The following is a 24945-nucleotide window of genomic DNA, read 5'->3' on the forward strand; positions in this document are numbered from 1 at the left end:
GCGCTGCTTTCTCTGCTGCACTAATTCCTTGTAAGTTGCCGTGGGCTTGGTTGTTCTCGAAGTTGTCGGGTGTTTTTACATTATCAGGAGTAGTAATGCACGATGATTTGTTTTTTCAGGAACACTCGCAACGAACTCAACGGCCAAAACAAGTACAACGGTCGTGGGACAAGGCTGGACCGTGGGTAACACCTCGGGCCAAGGAGCTAATGCCGCCCGTGGTGAGCACGTTTTAGTGCAATAGCAATTATAGTGACGCTCCAGGCGCATTTCTGCCACCACCACTGGCGTCGCCGTGATTTTCCTTATATAGTGCAAGGGCGATAACATCGTCGTTGTGCGCCGCATGCTTTTCAGGCTGCTGCATATTTCGCTGCGTATCTTCGAAAAAGGTTTTGCGCTCACCGCTGCACTGTTCTTGCTGAAAATTTGCAGAAGGATTGCATGTTGGAGTCCACGTATTTCAGTGTAGCACTTGCCAGTTAATTGCCTGGTTTTAAAGAAAAAAGTAGCAGTGGCTTAGCTCGGTTGTGCCAGGATATACGTAGCGTGAGCCAAGGTTCAGCTGGTTATTCTTAGCTTTCCTGGTTGTCTAGGAATAGCTTGATTATCATGCTTACTGCTGCTTCAATGACACACACTGCAGCGAGAACGAGAAAGTTCTGCTTAAAGAGAAAGCTCTTGCACGTTGTACAAACCCGCGCCATGGTTTCACCTCACTCAGGCGGCGCCGCTAAACTCAACGTTTCACGCATGGCACTACTTACCGGCGTCAAGTCTTTCATGTGCCACAGTCTTTCACACACGTCGCACACATATCAAACGGATTGTTTACGAAGTCCGTCTCAGGTCCGAGTCGCACTGGCGCTTTCGCTAAGTTTCACGGCATAGTCAGTCAACAGGCGAGCCTTGACGTCATCGACGGCGTCTTGTTGTTGCTGCTGCTGAGATGTTCGGGCACGTCGCTCAGCCTCCTGCGACGCCGCTTTGCTAGACGTTTTTCCCGTTTGCTCAGGTGTCTCCGCAGCACGTTTAGCCTTCTTCTGTTCGTTCTTCCTACGCTCAACCGCTAATTGCCAGGCAACTACTTCGGGATCCGATGAATTAAGCTTCTCCGCTCTTCTGCGCCGCTGAGCAGCAATAAACGCCCAGCGGAAACGCCAGGCAAACGCCCGGCGCGCCTGCTGTGCGCCGTGTGACGTCACTGCTCCTCGCGCATGCGCCGCACGGCTCTCCAGGAGCCACGCGAAACTGCTCAACCTCGCCCAGTGTAGCTCACGCTACAAAATGTGCAAGTGTGGCTGCACTTATGGGGATGCGAGCTTCTGCCACAATGGCGCAAGCATTGCAAGCATAAGCTTGTGTCGCTGCCTGCTGGCGGCTACAGAAAGCAGCCAGTCAGGGAGGTTTGCCACGTGTTGCCCGCTCCTGGAACACGCAACTGCCGTCATTGAAACGCTGCTTTCTGCATCTGCCGACAGGCGGCGAGACAAGCTTATGCTTGCACAGTTTTATGCTCGCCCGGCCGTTGTTCCTGTCTTTTCGTCCTCGTCTCTTTTGTGCTGTTCGACACACAAGATCCTGCTGCTTCAGAAAAGTAAAAAAACAAAACAAACTTGGCTTTGAATTTTCTTTCTCCGAATAAGTTGCACCATTTGCGCTTTTGGTATTATCTTGCGACACTGTTTGCAAGATTCGCGAAAGGTTAGGACGCCTGCGTACATGACCTGATATTAGCAAGATCTCGCGTCTTGTGCTTTGCTTACGTGGCTGTTTCCATTAACAGACGCATTGGAAATTCCCGTGCTCGCGGTTCTTGTTGAAGTTGTCGGGTGTTTTCAAATGATAAAGACAAAATAATGCGGGATTATATCTTCAGGAACAACTACAAGAAACATGACTACCAAATACGTTCCAGAGAGCCCAATGGACACTACGAGTACAACGTTTGCATGGCAGGGCGAGACCACGGCTACCGTCGCGGGCCAAGGAGCTCATGCCATAAATGGTGAGCGCATTTTTGAAAATTTGTATTGAAGAAAAAGCGAAGTACACAGCTTCTCACAATTTATGATGTGTGAACTGTCACATCGATGGAACGAGCGTTCAAGAAAACTGATTAGTAGAGAAAAATTGAAGAAATCAAATAGCCTCGAATTTCCCCTTCTAGGCATACAGTAACCTAAGTTGTCATTGAATCAATGGTCTCCTTTGCGGTGGATCATGGCAAGATATTGACGTATTGCGGTTCCACAATTTTATTCAGATTATGGGGTATTTTCCCACTACTAACTAATGTACGATACTTTCTTCAGGAACAATTGCAATAGTCGCAACGAGCACGGTGGTGGTGGGACAAGACCGGACTACGGGCACCGACTCGGCCCAAGCAGCTCGTGGAGCGATTGGTGAGCACGTTTTTAATTTTAAATGCGAAGCATTTATTTATTTAGTCGGAGCGAAGGTCAAACAAGAGCCCGTGGAAGGTCACAGAGTTTGTCGCCGATCATCGCCACGCACGCCGCTGCTCGCTTGGCGCCACCTCGCCTTGCTCCGCCCGCCCCTGTACGGGTGTACGCGCCACAAATAACGCGACTAAGTGGCGCTAGCTGCGCTATGCCGCACGTAGGCCACTACTTTCACATAAAACAATGGGCCCTCAAAAATATCAAGCGGCACAGGCGCACAAGAATGTAAAATATCTGCATAGGTATGCCATGCTACCGAAACGATGGGTCGGCGAGAGACGCGCGGCCGAAGAACAGCAGCACGCCAAGAGATCGGCCGCAGAACAGGCCGCAGAGACCAAACCGCGCCGACAGGAGGAACTGCCACTTGCGCGACGAAGACGCGTACTTTTAAAAGCACTTTGTCGAAGATGAATTTGATGCGGCGGGCACCGTCTGGGACTGCCTTTAGTGCGCCCCGTGCAGGGGAGAAATGCGTCTCATGGACTTAGATCATCATAGCGAAATGTTTCTGCCGTGATTTTCTTTTTTAAGATAGCGGTGAAGTCTGTGGCTTTTCATTTTTTCCGTATCGACTGTCACGTCGATGAAACGGCTGATCACGTCGATGAAACAGAGTGTTCATGAAAAACTGATACTCGTATGAGAAAAGTGAAAAGACATAATCGGCTGCGATATTTCGTTCTCGGCACACAATACACCATAAGGGCCTTAGATATCTTATGAAAGTGTCGGCGAGATTCGTGAAAGATTAGAACGAGGGCATCACCTGATAGCGAATTGCGCTTGTCGTGGCACAGAAACCTGGTAAATTGCCGTGGGCGCGCTGGTTCTTGTCGAAGTTGTCGAGTGTTTTGACATTGCAAGGAAAAACTGATGCACGGTGATTTCTTCAGGAACGCTTACAACAAGCACAGTGAGAACAACAGCCATAATGAACACAACGGTCGTTGGGCGGCGTGAGACCACGGGTACCGTCTCGGGCCAAGGAGCTCATGCCACCAATGGTGAGCACATTTTTGAAAACTTATTTTAGGTATAGCGGCGAAGTCCACGGCTCCTCGCAGTCACTCGCGTGTTGACAGTCATATCGATGAAACGGGTGCTCATAGAATACAGTTACTTGTGTAAACAATTGCAAGAAATAAAATAGAATTGAAATTTTCTTCTGTGCATGCAGTAGGTGTTCATGGAATGGTCTATTCAGTGGTCCCGTGTGCAGTGAATCATGGCAACGTGTTGACATATTGCGGTTCTACAATTATATTCAAATCTGTAACTGCTTAGATCACCTACTTTTTTTATGAAAAAATCAGTGTTTTTTCTCAAGCAATGCTTCTTGCATCTTGCCATCATTCCCGCAAAGAGAGCATAATGAGGTACAGCTATACAACCACGTATATCTTAAACGGACATTATCATTTTTCGGTTGTTACGGCTAGAGTTTTAACACTTGTAGCGTATGAAGCAGAAGTTGTGCCTACAACATGTATAAATTTTGTTACCTTAGCGGTGAACGTACTGGACAGGACACCAGGGGTGCGATCTTGTACGCGTTCCAAACGCGTACAGCGTACATCGAGCCCCAAACGATTGGTCAATTTGATCGTCACGGTTCAAATTGACCAATCGTGTGCGGCTCACGGTTCAAATTGACCAATCGTGTGCGGCTCGATGGAACGGACCGCCTCCGTTCCATTTTGGAACGCGTACAAGATCGCACCCCAGAACGGTTGAAAGCATTTATTCCAGGCTGACTGTCGTGATATATCGCATACTATACTGTTATAGAACAGAGTAATTGAAAGAACATAAATTAGCTTACTTTTCGTACAAATAAACTAATATAACATTCGTGACAGGAAGGGCAGGATGATAGGGTATAATATATATGAGGATATACTGCGATTTATTCGCTGTTGCTAATAGATCGAAGAGCGTAAAATCTTCTGGTATCCTGTCCGTCTTTTTACGAACGTAATTCCCTACACATCAAATAAATACAACACTAAAAATTGCCGTATACATGGAAACGAACTTATGCGATCGTCTTGCAACCTGACGTAACCCGGAAAAGGAGAAACAACCCTTCATGAATGGTTATCTGTTCTCGCTTGTCAGCGCTACTTCGTGCTCATGTGCAAGCAACGCGTAGTTACTACTGTATCGCTGCAGTCACAGCCTACGTCATTCGTTGTATATAAATCATGCATGCAAAAAGAAAAGAAAAAAAAGAAAACTTATTTGCAGTATGCGAAAGCAGTCGAGCAGGCTTCGTTTTTGAACGTTTTTCAACGTGAAGTGCATCAGAAAGCGCTTAGTTAAATCGAAAGTGTCGAGCGAATCCAATTTGACCAATTAACTGCATATGCGACGGTTTTTAAGAGGGTTCTGCACAAAATTTGAATAGCGAGCTGTTCCTGTCTGCTCACACAAGGAAGACAATTTTGTATTACTATACTAAGGGTAGCACTTATGTAAGAGCCGCACCTCCACCTTTGCGGTCCAGCATTCGAAACAAAAAAAAAAGCAAAAAAAAAAAAAAGCCGCAGTTTCGCCCGAAAGGCGAAGCATCCATTGCGATAGCAAATTCATCATCATCACCATCAGCCTATATCTATGTCCACTGCAGGACGAAGGCCTCTCCCTGCGATCTCCAATTACCCCTGCCTTGCGCTAGCTGATTCCAACTTGGGCCTGCAAATTTCCTAACTTCATCACGCCACCTTGTTTGCTGCCGTCCTCGACTGCGCTTCCCTGCTCTTGGTATCCATTCTGTAACTATAATGGTCCACCAGTTATCCGTCCTACGCATTACATGGACTGCCCAGCTCCATTTCTTTCTCTTAATGTCAATTAGAATATCGGCTATCCCAGTTTGCTCTCCGATTCACACCGCTCTCTTCCTGTCTCATAACGTTAGGCCTAGCATGTTTCATTCCATCGCTCTTTGTGCGGTTGCATAGCTTGTTCTCGAGCTTCTTTGTTAACCTCCAAGTTTCTGCCCCATATGTTGGCACCGGTAGAATGTAATGATTGTACACTTTAGTTTTCAACGACAGTGGTAAGCTCCCAGTCAGGATCGATGCGTGCCGTATGCAGGCGTCGAAACTGCTCCCGCCGGCGACAAGTTACCTTTCGTCCACTTTCATTTCCCTTTTCTTAATTTTTGTCTACATTCCACTTGCAACCACACTTAACTTCCCCGATGCTTTCCTTGGCTTCATTGTCTGTTGGCCTTATGTGGTCATGATTAACAAAATCGAGCTCCTCGGTTCCCTCTTCTTCTCTCGTTTATTCATTGCGAGGGTCTCGAAACTGGTAGCCTTGATGTCATTTGGTAGCATGCGAGGGTTTATTAGTCATGCGCCTGCTCTCCCAAGATCACGTGTTACGTGACGCCATCGGGTTAAAAAGGATGTTCCACATCCGCCCACCATGGTTCTGAGTGGCGCTGGCTAACACTCCTAGGGCTAGATCTAGTAAACATAAATACCCAAGTTAGTGGACGAATTGATGGCCGTCGCTGTAGCACAATTGGTAGTGCAACGCACGTGTAATGCGGAGGTTGCGGGTTCGGCTCCCACCGGCGACAAGTTATCTTTTCGTCCACTTTCATTTCCCTTTTCTTAATTTTTGTCTACATTCCACTTGCAACCACACTTAACTTCCCCGATGCTTTCCTTGGCTTCATTGTCTGTTGGCCTTATGTGGTCATGATTAACAAAATCGAGCTCCTCGGTTCCCTCTTCTTCTCTCGGTTATTCATTTGCGAGGGTCTCGAATCTGGTAGCCTTGATGTCATTTGGTAGCATGCGAGGGTTTATTAGTCATGCGCCTGCTCTCCCAAGATCACGTGTTACGTGACGCCATCGGGTTAAAACCCCATTCTCGCGTCTGAAGAAGGCGCGTTTGCTCTACATATATGGTGATTGTCTACTTCCACTGCAGCCCTTAACTTCACGGCGCAGAACGCGCGTTTGTTCTCCGCCTTATGTGTCAGTGAAGACGCGCCCTCGCGCCCTTTCACTCGTTTACAGCGTTCGGCGCGCGGTCTCGAATCTTTCCCTCAAGAACCACTTATCATCATCATCGGCGACGATTTCATCTCCAAATGACGTCATACGGAACCTCACGGCGACGGCGACGGCGATCGACGGCAGAAATCTGCTTTTGAGTGTCCATATAATTGCTATAAAAAGGATGTTCCACATCCGCCCACCATGGTTCTGAGCTGGCTAACGCTCCTAGGGCTAGATCTAGTAACTCCAAGTTAGTGGACGAATTGAAGGCCGTCGCTGTAGCACAATTGGTAGTGCAACGCACTGCGGAGGTTGCGGGTTCGGCTCCCACTGGCGACAAGTTATCTTTTCGCATTTCCCCTTAACTTCCCCGATGCTTTCCCTGGCTTTATTTTCTGTGTTGGTCATTGTATGTGGTCACACACACACACACACACACACACGCACACGCACACGCACACGCACACGCACACGCACACGCACACACACACACACACACACACACACACACACACACACACACACACACACACACACACTAAGAAGCCACCTAACAATTTCTTCTCGTTCATTACCTAACGAGGGTCTCGAATCCGGCACCATTGATGCCTGCAGGTAGCATATGTGGGTTTATTGACAAGTTGCCTTCACCCTAAAAGATCACGTACTCCTGACGGCTGCGGCAGAAAGCGTGTTCCACATCCGTCACCAAGGTTTGTTAGAGGTGGCGCTGGCTAACACTCCCAAGGTTAGTTGTAGTATAGTAAAAAGATATATAGCCCGGAAAAGTGGATGGGAAAACGTCGCCGCGGTAGCTCAATGGTAAGAGCATGGTACGCGTAATGCGAAGACGTGGGATCGTTCCCCACCTGCGGACGTTGTTTTTTTTTCATCCATGTTCAATTACATTAATTTCTCACTGCTTTACTTCAATTAGTAAGTACAAGGAATTTCCCCCATGTTGTCCTTGGTGTCATTGTTTGTTGGCTTCTTAGGATATATATATATATATATATATATATATATATATATATATATATATATATATATATATATATATTGTAATGAAGAAAAAGACGCACCTAGGCTCGGGCGCTCGGACTGCGGGCGCGGACAGAGAGAAGAGAGGATGACGACGAAGCCGACGAACGCCCCGCCCCGTCTTAAGGCGCTCCAGCCTTCAGCACCGTGCTGCGGAGGCCTTGCATCCTCCGGCATCTCGCTGTCCAGGGTCCTTCTGGCGAGGGAACGCCGTCGCCGCTTCCCTTGGCATAGATGCCGCGCCTGGGACTACCTCGACCTCCGATCCGCCAAGGCATGCCGTCCACGCTGCCTTAGACATGGATCCTCGCCGTGGTACGTTTTCCCTGCGGCCAGGGAACGCCGTCCACGCTTCCCATGCCCTGGATCCCTGCCCCATTATATCTTCGCTATCTCAGCCAGCTCGGGATGCTGTTCACGCTCCCCAGACCATGCTTCCAGCTGCAGTGAGTACCGCGACTGCCACCAGTCCTGGCTCACCGGATGCCGTTCACGCTCCCTTGGCCACTGGTCCGGCTGGCCTGAGTAGTACGGCCGTTGCTGCCGCTTTCAGGGTGCACGGATTCCACCCCTGGCTCAACGGGCGACTCAGCCGGCAAGTTGACGGACGTCATGCGAGCCATCTCGTTGCTGACACAACAGCTCCAGGGTATGACGAGCGCCTTCGCATCTGTCAGCGGTTGCGTCTTGCCTGGGAACGCCGTCCACGCTTTCCTGCAGCCGTCGTTCGTGAATATACCGACATTTCGCGGCTTTCAAGACGACGTCATCCTTTGGCTTCGCAACATCAATGCCTTGGGTGATCGTCATGCCTGGCCCGACCACACCAGGTGGCTGGTTGCAGCGAAACGACTCTGCGGTGCCGCCAAGGCATGGGATAACTACGCAGGCATCAAGCAGCGGTCCTGGAACGAATGGAGTACAGCTCTGATCGCTGCTTTCGGCCCGCTCACGTATGCCTGCGACGAGCCCGGCCAGCACTGCTGTGCGGTCGGAGCTCCTCAGTACCACCACGTTGTCGCACCAGTCGTGCGCAGGAAGCACAGTGCTCCTGAGAGACACAACCTCGATGCTGCGGCAGGTGTACCATGCGTCCCTCCGGCAGCAATCTCCGTAGGCTGCCCCGACACAGCAGCCGGCTCCCCGGGTGTCGGCGTCGGCGTCATCCCAGACGGTGGGAAACGCATGGCGACCGCCACTCCTGTGTCGACCCACCACCGGGCGGCGCATCACCAACCGACAACTCCGGCTCACCGGACGATGATATCAGCCCCACACCAGGCGGGGGATAGCACTCGGCGGACCACCGCCCCATCTTTGGCCCACTGCCGGGTGGCCACCGGGCTCATACTCAAGGCTCAGCTCAGAACTACAGGCGCCGAAAACGAGGTTGCAGTTAAGAGTACCGGCCCTCTTTCCCGCTGGGTATCGCGGGCCCGTCCTCGTCTTCCGGTGCCGCAAGTAAGGATCAACCGTCTAATATTTCGTCGAGCTCTGATGATGGAGCGCTACAACTACTGGACCCCACCAATTTGTCCACGGATCCTAAACATGAAATACTTCATACCCGGTCGGAACCCCAACTCCTGACTTCGCAGCCGTCATTAGCCGAATGCGGAGACATTCATTCGTTGCCAACAGTCTACAAGACGCACAGGCGACTATCAACGCGCAATACGCACAAGAAGCCCTCTCAAAATGCGCGCAAGAGACCATCGGTTTCGGCGCAGACCCAGCCGTCCCCTGCTTCGAGCCTTCAAAAGCTCGCAACACCGCCTCTCACAATGCACATCGCAGGCCTATCACATCCTGCCGACGGAACGGCTTTTGAAGAGCACAGCCCGGTTGTGCGCGACGTTTTGTCAAGAGGAGCCGGTTTGATCACCTCGAAGCACCTTCGTACTACGACCGACTGCAACCAGTGCGACCGATCCCGCATTGTGAGACAGACGGTGGTTCACTGTCCAAGATCGCCTGCCCCGTTTTCCCAACTGCGACGAGATAATCGTCGGCGGGACCTGCGACCAGAGCGCAACAGTCAGTGCCGACCCCCAGAGACGCTGGTTGCGCACAGGACGGCTTTCCCTGGTTTCCACAATCAGCGTGTTCTCACAACCACCTGAGCTATCTTCGGAAGCGTGGCCGAGTGTAATGAAGAAAAAGACTCACCTAGGCTCGGGCGCTCGGACTGCGGGCGCGGACAGAGAGAAGAGAAGATGACGACGAAGGGGATATAGAACAGCCGGCCCAGGAACGGGTGCTGTCTCTGTGTCTCTCCTCATTACAATATATATATATATATATATATATATATATATATATATATATATACATACAGCTACATCAGGCGCAGCACCGACAAAAGACCAAGGCGCTAGCTCGTGAACTAGACCGTCCTCGTCTTCTGCAAGTGGCCCAAGCGCGTGGCACTATAAACAATCTTGTGATTGCCGCACATCAACCATCCAATTACGCACTTAGTGGGCTTGCGAGTGTTCGAGAGACATAACAATTTTGATAAACAATATGTCAAGCTACATATCCTTCACTTTTAGGAGGCATTAAACGGGCTTGAATGACGATGACACATACGGTTTTTGCACCAATGTTGAAAGTGCATGTAACTTTATGTGAGCAAAAAAGTTTGAGGTGCTGCTGTGCTTGCCGCTGATGGCCTCGCAAAACGCTCACCTTAATTGCAGTAACTTTGTCGCTTTGCGATGAAACGGCAAAGGATGCAACATCAGATGATGCTCCATTTAAGATGCCATGCCGACTACCGACAGCCATGGTGAGCTCATTGATATAAATTTGCGAAATATATGCTCGAGAAAAGTGGACTTAATCTTCCCCGATCGTTCACCTTTGGCATCAGTACTGCAGTACTTCTCTCAGTTTTCACGAGGACGTTGAAAAAACACGGAAAAACTTAGGTAACTTTCGTAAAACGTCGACACGCAGTAGAGAAAATGAGTAACGAAAATAACCAGTAGCTATTACGTTTTCGGCAAACACAGCAGCAGTGGAAAGTCACGGATGCTGGCACAGAAAGGATAGGCACGATGGATCAGCTATCAAACTATAACGGAAGCAAACAATGAAATCAATCACGTTGTACAGAGGTCAACACTCATGTCTAGAACAACGGAGTGTCGCGCTCGGGACTGCACGAGCGACATCTACAGTTTGAAATAGGCCACATCTGAGCATGTGCGGTGCCAATGACGCGCCTGCCTCGCGTTTTCTCTCCTTGTTTATTGCCGCGGCTGCAACAACTGCTTTGGCCGGCAGAAGCGCTGTCAACGGTGTAGCGCCGCCAAAAAAGAAAAATGCGCGGAATCGCCCGGCTCGGCGCCCTTATACTCTAGTTCGCTATACTTATACTGCAGGCTTATTCTCAGTTCGCGGTATCGTCATACCGACATTGCGTTGCACATTATGTATATCTCGCGCATCGCGCCGTGGATTTTGCATAATGCATTGCTTTTATTGCCGTTTGTTAGGAGTGAATTTTACAAACCTACTTTCATCGTTTATTGGTCGTCAACCCGCCAACGTTAATTGCGAATAATTGTAGGTTTCGATCGCACATACAGAAAATTGCTGCCTAGATATCCTGAACTTATGAGATTTATTGAAATCAACACATGTAGGTACCTCAAGAACGCTGTCAAATGTAAGCACAACATACATGAGTAGTAAGCGGAGGCTGTGAAATATAATATTGACATTGTAGCTCCAGTGCTAATGTATATCTACAATCTCTGTCTTTCCTCTGGTGTGTTTCCCTGTAACATGCAGGTTGCTAAGGTACTTGCAATATTCAAAAAAGGAGATAAAAGACAAATGTGTAATTATCGACCAATTTCAATATTACCTATCTTTTCGAAAGGATTGGAGAAAATTATTGCCTGTCGTATAACAGTATTCACTGAAACAAAGAGACTGATATCTAATTGGCAGTATGCCTTTCGAAAACATTTATCCACGGAAATGGCCCTTCTTGAACAAAAAGAATTCATTCTGAACAACCTTGAAGAGCGCTGTTTAACCCTAGGAGTATTTATAGATTTCAGTAAGGCATTCGACAGTATAAATCATGCTCTATTGCAAAAATTAACATATTACTGTATACGGGGTATAGCTCTAGACATAATCACTTCGTACCTGAAACACAGAAAGCAGCTAGTGGAACTTGACGTTGTATCCCATGTCAGACCAGTCAAGGTTGGCGTTCCACAAGGAAGCATCCTGGGGCCCCTCCTCTTTAATCTCTACGTAAATGACTTGGTTAATGTTGATTCTAACACCAAATATGTTATTTATGCTGACGACACCACTTTGCTGTTTAAATCAAACAATGCACATAGCCTCATAATGACCGATAACCTTGTTCTAAGGAAAGTCCACGAATGGTCTGTTGAAACCGGTCTTAAAATTAATGCAAACAAAACTAAAGCAGTGTTGTTTCAAGCTAAAAATAAAAAAAACTACCCCAGAAGCAGATTTACTTATAGGAGGCTCAAGAATTGAAATTGTAAAAACAATAAAAACGCTAGGTGTCTTCTTCGATGAGCACATGACGTGGAACACCCATTACGACTTCCTCACTGGAAAACTGTCCCAAGTCGTTGGTGCAGTGTACTGCCTTAAATATCTTCCACGCAAAATAAAAATACTCATTTACAATGCTTTATTCTTAAGTCATTTAAATTACTGCTGTCTAGTATGGGGCACCGCATCAAAAACTAATATACACTGTCTCTCCATCTTGCAGAAAAAAATAATACGCTTGATATGTAATAAGCCGTACGATGCTCCTACTCAGCCACTATTCACAACACTTAATCTACTTAAAATTCAAAATCTCTTTCAACACCGTTTGGCACTGACGTATCGCAAGGAGCTCAAGCACGCGGTAAGCGGAATCCGAAACATAGCTCGCCTACACGAACATGTCGCAGCCTATGACACTACGACACCTGAACAATGGAACATTCCGCACTAAAGAACGAATTATGGTTAACAAATGCTTCGACATACACTTCCGACTCTACTCAATAACCTCGCCTTACGAGAAATAGACCTTCTGTCCATATGCAGCCTGCACAACTACTTTCAGTCAAACTAATCCTTGTTAAACTAATCCTTGTTGTTTAATGTGTTTGTTTCATATGCAATACTGTATGACCTTTCCCCCCTTTATTTGCTTTAGTTTATGCTACACTGAATATAGTGCTATGTTATGTTTTTCCCTATTTTTTCCCCTGTTTTCGTATAATAAGACTTTCTTTATGTTATCTATAATGCTCATGTATAAATTCAATATCTCCTTGTTAATGCAGACTACTTGTTTTTCTAATTGTTAAAGTGTATTGCTACCTGTCTCGTATACACATTTTTTTTTTAATTGACACCTTCCGATCTATTTACTCACATGTGAGCGCCCGACGCCCTCTGTTGCCTTTGATGGGTTTTTAGGCTGGTCAAGTTGCCTGCGCGCAACTTTTTATCCAGAAACCCACCATGTAATTCTTTTCATGGGAAATAAATTATTATTATTATTATTATTATTATTATTATTATTATTATTATTATTATTATTATTATTATTTGCTTGTGCGTTTCGTGAGCGAACATTGTCAGTGATAACATTGTCAATAAGAATAAGTTTAAAGCATAGCTTGCACCGGATGCCGAGAACGATTCACTGCGTTTTTTGTTTGTTTGTTTGTTTACTTGCTTGTTTGTTTTTGTTTTTGCGCTAGACCGTTGACAGCGCTTTCGACGGCCAAAGCAGTTGTTTCAGCCGCGGTGATAAAAAAGGATAAAAATGCAATGCCGGCGCATCATTGGCGCTGCGCATGCTCAGATGTGGCCTATTTCAAACTGCAGATGTCACTCGTGCAGTCTCGACGAGCGAGACGTTCCGTCGTTCTAGACATGAGTGTTGACCTTATTTGAAGCAAGATCATGGTATGTGATACTGAGAACGCGATGTTACATAAAAAAATTACCAACGATTACGATACTTTCTAATGCGAAATTTGAGCGCAGCTCTATACATGTTTTCATTTCGCGATTTATTGGCTGGCGCGGACAATCTGTCTCGTGCGGCACGTTGCAGGTGGAGCGAAGCGTTGCAAAACAAGTAACACTCAAGCACAACGATGGTGGCGAGCAGAGTCGGTGATCATCGAAAATCTCATATGGGGGTCGAGCGCGTCGGCTTTTATACATGACTCGTCGAAGGTTCCGAAGTAATCGCTGGCGTCCGCGTGGCTTCGAGAAAGCACGACACAATTCGCGTTGCGCATGCAATCAGATTATAAAAAGCTTTCGTGGCAACAGCCAACGGATAGAACTATCGATAACATTCGAGAAACTTCTGATACACGCAGGCGTGTCGTGCGTCGAAGTACTATAACGTTTAACATTTCTTAGCCGATGAAACGTAGTGACCGAAGAAAGATGAAGCATAGAGAAAGGAATTCAACAAGAGGGGACACTTCCATAGGGCCCAGCGGCCGAATTGACTGCAGCGTGCCAAGCGGTCGGTGTCGATCACTTGCATCACTTCCGGTTTCGGGCGCGCGTATTTTGAATGCAAGCTAGCACGCCGGCTGCGCCCCCCCCCCCCCTTTTTTTTTTTCCTTTCCTTTTTTTCTTTTTTTTTTGCTCTTCGTGCAGAATCGGTTTATTATTTAGTAAAAATGATTGCGAACGATCTCGTAAAGTCCCATCGAATCTGTGCCACGTGCAATTTCACAAAGTAGACGCAAGACCTTTTGTGCAATGAGGAAATATTTATTTTGCTCTATATAAAAGCTCGTTCCGCGCTTTTTGTGCGTTCATCCAACGTTGTGATACCAGCAGGTAAGGCAGGTTCCTGTATGAAGCTCCACCGGACGGTACCAGCTGAAAAAAAAAGTAAATTACAAGCATGTTACATTTGCAAGCACGTAACAGCATGTTACAAGCATGAGTCATTTTGGTATTTAGACATAGGAATACTGCGAGGCGAAACGTGCGAAAGCGGTGAATGGGCGGAATTACAAACAAAAGCAATTCGCTTTTACATACATGGCGTAGAAAATACCCGACTCATCCCAAACATATATGAAAACATCTGATTTCCAAGCGTTCCCCAATTTCCGGGCATTATTTCCTGCACTTAGGAAGCACAAATACACGAGCGACTTCGCGTTTCCAAAACTTGGCCTCGGGCTACGCGACGGTACGCGACATACACAGAGACGGGCGGAACAGGCACTCAAGTCAAATGCGTGGGTGCAATGCCTTTTTTCAGTCCTTTAGAAGACGTAATTTTCGAATTACAAGTTTCTGATATGTTCGTCGTTCGCGCGTTCTGCCGGCGCCAGCAGCACACCCCATGTTATCACTCTTGGCAATCGCCCATCGCGTTTTCAACAGGCGTGAGTACCGAAAGAAAGTATATGTTGTTGCGGAGCCACAAAAAACGTCACAGACTTGTCCCTCTAAGATTCATTACACGCCAAACTAACTTTATCACCACGGCCGAGCTGCTTATCGCTAACTGCGTCACAGCGCGCTGTGCGGCCAGCGTGCCTCAAAAGTACTACGGAAAGTAACGAAATTACTTTTCAGTAATGTCTGGCGTCAGAGAAAGCGGCACAAACTTCTCCTAGCAAGATGCACTATAGACTACACACCACGGCTGAGTTCTCGACACGGCGCCCTGTGCGGCCAGTGTGGCTCAAAAACCGAAATAAGTTACAATAGTCCCCTAGGAAGCGTCGGAAACATGTCTCAGCACGATTCATTTACTCAAATTAACTGCGCCAGGATGGCCGAGCTGTTTTTCGCTAACTGCGTCTTAAGTCTCGGTCCCGTGCCGTAAGCCTAATTGCGTCGTAGACTGGGGAACAAGATTTCTCACCTTGCCGTAGTCCAATAGTGCAGTGGTGTCTTGTCCCAGTGCAGAAGGAACGCAAGAATACGCCGAGAGCCCAATAAACCAGGTTACATTTAAAAAAGAAAAAAAGAAAGAGACAGACGGGTCGCCGCGCGCGAGCGCTCAAACGCGCGCGCAGCCATCCTCGCTGGCATCGGGGGAGTGTATGGCGGATGACGCATGTAACTGGCGCGTCATTGACCTGTGGCTAGGTAAGGCAAGGAAAATAAGTCGCAAAGCTTAAGTTCATTTATACGCAAAACGTTTTAGTTTTCGCGGCAAAGAATTAAAAAAATAAATGAATGCCTGTTAAGTTCACTTTCTTTTTTTTTTTTTCGATGCTCGCGGCAGCTAACGTTCGGTGTCAAAAGTATAGCGTGACGTATGGTGACGTGTTTCCTGTTGCCAGTTTTTGCCGAGTGTCCCCTCTTGTTGAATTTCTTTCTCTATGGATGAAGTGAACAGACGATGGATGGATGGATGCTATGAGCGTCCCCTTTGAAACGAGGTGGTGGGTTGCGCCATCAAGCTCTTGTTATTATTTTGCCTAATGTCCTACTTCTATTTTCGAGAAAACACACAAATACAAAGAATTTCATGCATCAAACTATTTGAGCCATTACTGGGAACTATTTTTCCGTACGTCTCAGTTGTTTGTGGTCTCCATACTTTTCTGCCACCAAACCCCCAACCGCCTCTTACAAATGTCTATAACGGACCTGTTTACTTTCCCATTGCTATACCTGAACCGAAGGGCTTCAAGGAGGCCAGAGGAGCCTAAACTGGCAGCGGGGTCTTCACATTCCAATAAAACATGTTCCATCATTTCCCTAGCTTTACCGCAGCAAGCGCATGCGTCGCGTTCTAAGGCATCCTGATCTCGCTTCGAAAAGTGAGCAGCTTCCCATTAAGTTATCATAAATTGTTTCTTTCTTGATTTCGTTTTTTCCTTTGAGGTAGATAGCAGGTTTCTTTTCCATTGTCGCCACCCTTGACACTGTCTCAGCCTCTCTCACTTTGCGTTTCACGTTCTTTGTTGCCGTATTGATGACCATACCGGTCGCATACTTGCTGGTAAGCTTCCTAGTTCTTTTCCTCCACTGTGGGTCAATGTTTTGCCTATACAATTACCTGCACACTCTGGCACCCGATCTATTTTCTTCCATCTCCCTCAGTCGTTCTTCAAAATAAATTTTACTCTGAGCCTCCCTTACGTCAAAATTTGTCCAGCCCATAATACCCCCCTCCGCATAAATCACTGAATAAACTGCAAGAGGTGACCTGGAGACAGTTGCAGACTGGCTCATTTGCCAACCCTTACAAATATTCACTAATATATCCGGGCTGTTTCTCACCTAAATGCAAGAACTGCGACGCCTATAAAGCGGACTTGACACATATAATGAGCGACTGCCCCGGGCTGAAACCTAGGGCGGAACTCGAGCTTAATAACACTTCAGACTGGGAGGTGGCGGTGTCCAGCTCGGATCCCGCGGTCCAGCTGCGGACCGTAAACTGGGCTTTGGAGGTCGCCGAAAGTCAAGGGCTTACGGCCACCTCACGCCGCCTAGCAGAAGAAACCCAGTAATTTAAATAACTCTGCATCTGACGAAAATAAAGTTTTCCCTCCTCCTCTCCATATCACGCTGTACAGCTTATTAGTAGTCTTCCCATAAGCGCCCAATGCGAGGCGTCCCACTGACCTTTGGTTGCCATCGAGTCCTGATTGTACCCCTGACTTCAAGCAAACAACCGTATTTCCAAATGTAAGCCCTGGTACCATTACACCTTTCCGAATACACCGGAACACCTCGCACCTATTGTATCCCCATAGCGCTCTGTGCTTCATTACGGCCGCATTTCTCTTCACTTTTGCTATTATGGTTTTTTTCCGGTGTCTCCAGATATCTATCGCCTTCGTTCATCCATACACCAAGGCATTTGTATTCTTTTACTGGAGGTATTTCTTGGCCCTGTCTGTTGACTGTTTTCATTGAATACCACAAAACATGATTTTTATCGCTAAATTTTAATCCTAAATTCTCACATTCTTCTCCACAGATATCAGCCGACGTTGCATATCACTGTGCTTGTTAGCAAGCAACGCAATGTCATCGGCATAAAATAAACCTGGAAGCTGCTGCTCAGGTATTGTGCCGGCTTGTTTGTATGAGAGGTTAAACCCGATATTGATTGCTTCTAGCGCCCTTTCCATCCTTACCATGTACATCATAAACAGCAGCGGGGATAAAGGGCAACCCTGTCTCAGTCCCTTGTTGATATCAACTTTATCCTCGCTCCTCATCCCTTCCCATTCAATGCAAACGGTATTTTCTCGGTAAATCTCCCTCAATAGCTGTATACAGTCGTTGCCTATACGTTCCCCTTCCAAAATATCCCACAAATTGGTGCCATCTACGTTGTCATATGCTCCGGTAATGTCGAAAAAAACCAGATATAGCGGTCTCCTTTCTTCTCGGGATATTTCAATACACTGAATAAGGACAAATAAGTTATCATCCAGACGCCAACCGATTCTAAAACCATCCTGAAGTTCTTCCAATATGCCATTATTCTCTGCCCATGCTTGCAGCTTCAATTTAATCGCCTGCATTGCTAATCTGTATATTACTCAGTAATGTGGAAAGTTGGGCGAGTTGGTGATTAATCATCATACCCTATTGGTGAAGCAGCGCACTGACATGGACAAAGTGGAGAGACACAAGAATAAACGACACTCGCTTCACTCGAAACTATTTTATTTTAGAACGAAAACTTCATCTTGATATACCCGTGTACTCTCCAACGTTGTACAAGGTCAGATTAACAGCACTTTTACAAAGCACATCCGCGCACACTTGGGCGCCAAAAATAGGCTACATATCTTACACGCTGTGCAATCTTCTCCTAATCTTTGTACCCCTAACACATTGATTTTTACAAATTTGATCTATATATAGTGACTTTCCAGAAAGGCGACCTCACTATTGCTCAGAGATACAGATGGTTGACTTATACAGCCGTCTTTTCTTTTGTAAATGTGAAAGGCTTCCACTAATTCCCTGGTCAGCTGATCCTTATGGTGCGAAAGAATTGTAGTGTCATTGTACAGGGGTGAGCACCCATGCTGTGCACAATGCCCTTTAATGTGGGAATGAATGTTGCCCCTCATTGACTTTTTGTGTTCCATCAGTCTTGTGTTCACACACCATCCCGTTTGGCCGATATACACTTTTCCACAGGATATGGGTAAACAATACACAACGGACGTTCTGCACTTGACAAATTCCTTTGTATGGTTAATCGTGCACCTATATCTATTTCCTTTCACATTTGTTGAAACTTTACGATCCAGTCCGGCAGAAATTTTACCGAGTTTGTTATGAGCTGAAAAAAAAAACTACTTGTAGACCATACCTACTACCTACGTTTTTTAGGCTATGCGCAATCGTGTGCGCATAAGGAATTGACACAACCTTACTTCTGTCATTCACTTTTCTACTGGGCTCCTTCTGAAAGCCATTGCGCACATAACGAGTCAACTTATAGGCTGATCTACAAAGCACATGTTTTTCATAACCTGCATTCTTTAGCCTGATAACTTGTTGGCCGAAACTTTCCTTTATTTTTTCCGGGCAAGACTTGGTTATGGCCGATCGCAGACATGAAAAAGCTATGCCGCTTTTTACTACTTTTGAGTGTGCTGAATTGTAGCTAAGTAAGGGCTTTTCTGACCGCGGATTGTATGACCAGCAAACGTGGTCTGACGTTGTAGTTAATGCCATGTCCAAAAACTGCAGCGTAAACTGTAGCAAAAACTGTAGCCATTTTTTGGCAACTCGACAGTGAAATCCAGTCCTTGGCTGTTGTCCTTGAACACTTTCAAAAATTCTCCCACTCTGCTGTCTAAAACACCATGTTCAACTATTGCCAAAAATCATCCACAAAACGGAACACCCTTAATGCAAGGCCGTTAAGCTTTGAATCAATTGCCTTGTCAATGTTACCTAGAAAAATTGTGCTGAGTACCGGAGCGACTTTTGAGCCTATACATATCCCAGACCTCTGTCGGTACATAACATTATTCCACCGTACAAAAGTGGACTCAAGGTAAAAGGTTAATAGCTCAAGAAAGGTACTAACGGATACGCCACACTTGTTGACAAAATCCATCTCATCGTTGTCTTTCGTTATACATTGCTTTACACTGGCTAACAAGGGACCATGCGGAATGTTATAATACAAGTCTTGTACATCTACGCTGAAAAAATTGCACCTTCCTGGGTTAGACGTGCTCAAGTACGATACCAATGCCTCAGAGTTTGGTACAACAAACGAATCAGACACCTTCAAGCGATTAAGCTGGTTTTGTAGATACGATGAAACAACCAACTGCCATGAGTCCCTTTCTGATACTATGACTCGGACGCCATAGATTAGGAGAAGATTGAAGATTAGGAGAAGATTGCACAGCGTGTAAGATATGTGGCCTATTTTTGACGCCCGAGTGTGCGCGGATGTGTTTTGTAAAAGTGCTGTTAATCTGACCTTGCACAGCGTTGGAGGGTACACGGGTATATAAAGATGAAGTGTTCATTCTAAAATAAAATAGTTTCGAGTGAAGCGAGTGTCGTGTATTCTTGTGTCTCTCCACTTTGTCCTTGTCAGTGCGCTGCTCCACCAATAGGGTATGATTGTATATTACTGATGTAATCGTCAGCGGTCTATACGAGTGAATTCAACCTTTTTCCGCCTTACCTTTATAAATTAAATTGGTTCTACTTTGTCACCAACTGTCTGGTATAAGCCTATCTTGTAAGCATTTTTCTACTGCTTTCAACAGAGCTTCCTTACTTTTTAGTCCTAGCTCAGTATTCAGCCTAACGGGGACCTCGTCTAAACCTGTGGCTGTGCGTTTATGAATTTTCTCTTCAGCTTTCTTATAGTTGAAGTTACTCTGCATCAACTCATTTTATGCTTGGTTCTCGTTTATTCTCTTTTTCCCCCTCAGAAACCACCTCGCCATTGCCTTGGAATGACGTAATTTAATGCCGCGACCCCTTCCAGTTTGTTTCCATATTCGTCAAGGATATGTTGTTGTACTGTTTGCCTGTTCGCGACTTCCTGCTTAATAGGTTAATGTGGTTCCAAAATATTCTAGGTGTGGTCTTCCTTTTCTCATACGCGCGGTACTCTGGCGCCCTCTCGTAGCGATCATGGACACTACGCTTTTCTCTTTCATCCTTGGCTGTTGTGCTCGTTCGCTCGGTTACGCCGCCGATGCTCGCCGCAGGAACGGGCCATTAAGAGCTGCGCTCTAAAAATTTGGTGATGACAACTTTTCGCCCGTAGCGTGTGCAAAACTGCGCACTAACTACATTGTACACGTTTGTGTAATATGACAGTACCCATTCAGAGCTACATGAGGACGCAGACGCAGTCACAGTGCCCAAAGTTTCCGGCGTTAAAGATAGCAGAATAAAGGTGAATGACCCTACGGTGGAACATTACAAAAGACAGCTAGGCTCGTATAGTTGAAACACAGACCCTAAAGCGAAAACGATCTCCGCATTCCCTTGCACGCCCTCGGACGTCGCTGGTTAATCGTGACGACAGCCATGTTGTTCTAACTCGAGTTGGAACAACATGGCTGGAACATCTGGACAACATGTGGAATGACCTGGATGTCAGGATCCTGGCATCCAGGCCATTCCAGATGGCGAACTGCTGACTAAATTAGGTGCAGCCATCGCGGAAAAAGCTGGCAACAAGTGTTAGTATATACCAAGTGATTTCAAACAACATGGCGGCACGCAGGGGGATGTGTAAAAGCTACGCGAAAGCGGTAGACAGCGCGGACCGTGTTGACAGCCTCGAGCGAAGTAAGTGCGATAAAACATCGTTCTCGTGTGTGCTGCACCTGCTTTTGCGGCTTTGAATTCCATTACGCAGTGTCCGTAGGGGCACTTACAGCGACAGCATCTCCTATTGTAAAATGCACTCTGAAGTATTGGAAGTATGAAGTGAAATGTATTGCTAGTAAGGATAACGCGCTTCCGCACTGTGAAAAATGCAGTATCGTAATGAGAATAGCAATGCGTTTCACGACACACTTTCTGTTCAAATTATTCAAAACTGGCCCTACGCGCACAGTTCTTCGCAAAAGCGTGTTCAATAAATACTGGCTGAATTCATTTCGGCCCTGACAACATACCCCTAAAGAATACATTAAATTCTGGTGTCCTAGGTTCGAAAACTGCGAAATGGCGAGTGAGCTACGTACGCAGTAGTGAGGGACTTTGGATTAATTTTGTAGACGCGGGATTATTTAACGTGCGCCTAGCTATATCTGAATACAGGCGCGTTATTGCATTTCGACCCTCAAACGCCTCTGCGCGGCGGGAACCGAAGCCGTGATCTCGAGCTCAGTAACGCAACGCCATAGCAACAGGCTACCTTGACCAGCCTCCCTGAAAATTCTTCAAACAAATTCATATTAAAAAATATGAATGAAAAGTGTTAACAAATAATTGTACGAGCTGACGATGTGCTAAAACTTCAGTTGATTAAGCATATACTCACCTGCAAAATAACGACGGTCACTTTTAATTTGGGCTCACCACGATTTTCGTTTTAGAGCGCCGCTCTTAGGCGCCCGTTCCTACGGCGAACGTCGGCGTCCCTCGTAACCGAGCACAGTGAAGGATGAAAGAGCGAACGCGGAGCGCAGCGGGGGATGAAAGACGGCGATAGCAAAGAGAGCGCCAAGAGGAAGGGGCAGCGGAACCATGAGGCGGAAAGCAGAGGAGGAGGCTATGGCGACAGCGCGAGATGAAAAGCGTAGTACCGCGCAGGACGGGCTCTGCGGTGACGATGGCTACGAGATGGCAACAGAGTCGTGTGCTCACCGATGACGCCAACGATAAGGCATGTGGCGAGCGCGTCCACTGTTACCATATATGGAAACAAAGCACTGGGTGAGCGTAGGGTCTGCTGCGGCTACTGTGAATCACGCCCACGCGTCACCCACGTGCTGCCTCTCGCGATCTCCCGATTACCGAGGCAGTCGCGCCACACTTCGCTCCGTTTGCAACGTGCCGCACGAGACATTGTCCACGCCAGCCAATATATCACGACATGAAAACACGTATAGAGCTGCACTCAAATTTTGCATCAGGGAGTATCGTAATCGTCGGTGAATTTTTTGATTGCGCTGCAGAACACAATATTTTCTCAAAAACATCGAGGTGGCTGGCGCTCGCAATTCGTAAGTTTGAAAGTGTTGAGTTTCAGTTTGGTGCTGTGTTGTAATTTGTTCACATTCCTGGTCATGGTCTTTTATAAAGAATACGTGTTAGGATCAAATTATTGTGTGTTAAAATATTTGATTAAACCTTAAAGGCCTTATTGCCAACATTTGCTAGCCTTCTGTGACTGTGGTCTTCGTGGATTTTGCAATATGTGTATCTTGTATCTTAAGATGCACGATGCGTCAACTGAATTATCGAGAATCGAGATACTGATACACTTCCTTCTGGATATATCATGATAAAGATACAAGATATACCGAAGAGTATCTTAAGATAGTATCTGAGATACATGTATCTTCGATACTGTCCAGCCCTGTACACAGCTTCTGCAAGATCCGCTTTTTGCATATTCATAAATGTTATTTTGTAGCGTAGAGGTTATGGTAGCTCGTTGGTTATAGGGCCTCGAATTAGTTTATTTGCAATATCCACCAGTTCTTGCCTCTGGTTAAGTCTGCGTTCTTGCAGTACTTGGATTTCCTATTATATCATAGCTTTATTAGTTGTCCGAAATTAAGAAGGAACTATAGCGCCTCCTGCTAACACAAACGTATGCCAGTGCAGTATGCGTCGTCCGTAATGACAAATTGGTTTACTTAACACGCGGAATAGTTAGGCATCCCGCAGAAGATAACAAGGAAGACACGTATGGGGCATGCTAGAGGAGATACTGGAAATGCCAATGGGTGCTACGGCCCCTATGATCAAAAGACCAGCTTTATTTGCGAGAACCTCCCTGCCTCTCCCCTTTCTTCTGTCTCTCTCTCTATTTGCGAGGGTCCAATTGCTCCTCAGACGTCTATTCCCAGTTGAACAGGCGTCGCCGCAAGAGAGCTGATCTCATGTTCACGCGGAACAATCCCTGCGCTGCTGCAAAGGGGCTCTCGAGTCGCTCGTGTAGCACTGACTGAGCGGCTAGGAGCTGGATCAGGTCGACCAGTGGAGAGGGCCCAGGAAGAGACGGGGCGATGAAACGAAGAAGAAAACAGTTAATTGCACTGCTACGCAAAGAGTGATCTTCTCGACAAATTTCTCCTAACGAAGAGCGAAGGCGAAGGTTGAATCTCTTTGTCGAGGGGCGCTTTTTACATCTTCCCGCGAAGACTCTCTTAATGGAGAGGGAGGGACCATGGACTGAAGCACGCACGTCTGGAGAAGCAGGCCTGTTTCAGGCTTAACGTTGAGTCAGAGATTAGGGGATGAGGTTTCGCACAGGGACCCAATCGCACGGAGAGATACCAAGTCGTAACGGTGCCCACGTGTGATCTTCTGATTATATCCTTTCTCACAGTCTCATTGCAGGACGCGAAGCCGACACCTTAAACGCTAAGTTTCTGCGATGCCTCCTTCCGCTCTGTGCGGAGCCCGCAGTGGATTTCGAACTCGCGAATCGGGGTCACTTAGGTACCCGTTATTAAAGCCTATGCCGACTGGCCTAAGAGTAGGCAGACCGGCCTAGCTAGACAGGCCTAGATATAAATGTGTGCCTTGCGAACTATAGGCAGTTACAATAGGGCCAAAGGAAGTGCTCTGGGCAACTGCAAAGTACCATTGAAACTACAACAGGAGACGAAATGAAGGAGTGGTTTTCCCTGGAATGTAATCAGGTATACGAACCGCTGTTGTAGCCAACAATTTAGTGTAAGCGTTGTCGTGGAACTGGTCGTTTAATTTGGCACCGTTGAAGTAGGTGGTCCCCTCCCAAATCTTTAGTCGGGTGAGCGCTTAGTTGTCGTGCGTGTCGTGCTTAGAGCGTATACATATATGTCGTGAGCCATTCGAGTAAGAATAGGTAGAAAAGCCTCCGAGAACTCGGCGTTCGGGTGTTGGCTTTGATACTGTTAGCGCTGGATGCACTTAAAACGTCTTCTAATGGCATAAATTAAATAAATCATCAGCGTTTTTGATAGCCTCTTGTGCTAATCTACGCGCCATTTTTTCTTAAGATTAGGACACAGGCTGTGGCCGGATAGCGTCAGTATGTCACGTCTCATATGTTCTTTGTATGTGGGTGTTCCTACATTACATGACACTGAAAAAGACAAACGACCATTCATGCGAGGTTATCTGTTATTACATGTGAAAATATACTTTGTGCTCATGTGCAAGCGTACTCATGGTTATTGCCTTATCTCTGGCATGACACCTAGAGCGCTATAACGTAAAGC

The 24945-nt window shown here is 46.7% G+C and overlaps 1 protein-coding gene across 1 annotated transcript in view; it reads left to right on the forward strand.

Annotated features, from left to right (window-relative positions):
- LOC125941566 (lactosylceramide 4-alpha-galactosyltransferase-like) overlaps positions 1-24945 on the forward strand; it is a 32554-nt gene that overhangs the window by 1739 nt on the left and 5870 nt on the right. Inside the window, exons 2-4 of the mRNA XM_049659093.1 lie at positions 120-181; positions 2316-2408; positions 3365-3475. Coding sequence (XP_049515050.1) covers positions 120-181; positions 2316-2408; positions 3365-3475 — 266 coding nt within the window. The remainder of the gene's footprint in view (positions 1-119; positions 182-2315; positions 2409-3364; positions 3476-24945) is intronic.

The sequence above is a fragment of the Dermacentor silvarum genome, chromosome 11 (genome assembly GCF_013339745.2).
Source record: "Dermacentor silvarum isolate Dsil-2018 chromosome 11, BIME_Dsil_1.4, whole genome shotgun sequence".
Lineage (NCBI taxonomy): Eukaryota > Metazoa > Arthropoda > Arachnida > Ixodida > Ixodidae > Dermacentor > Dermacentor silvarum.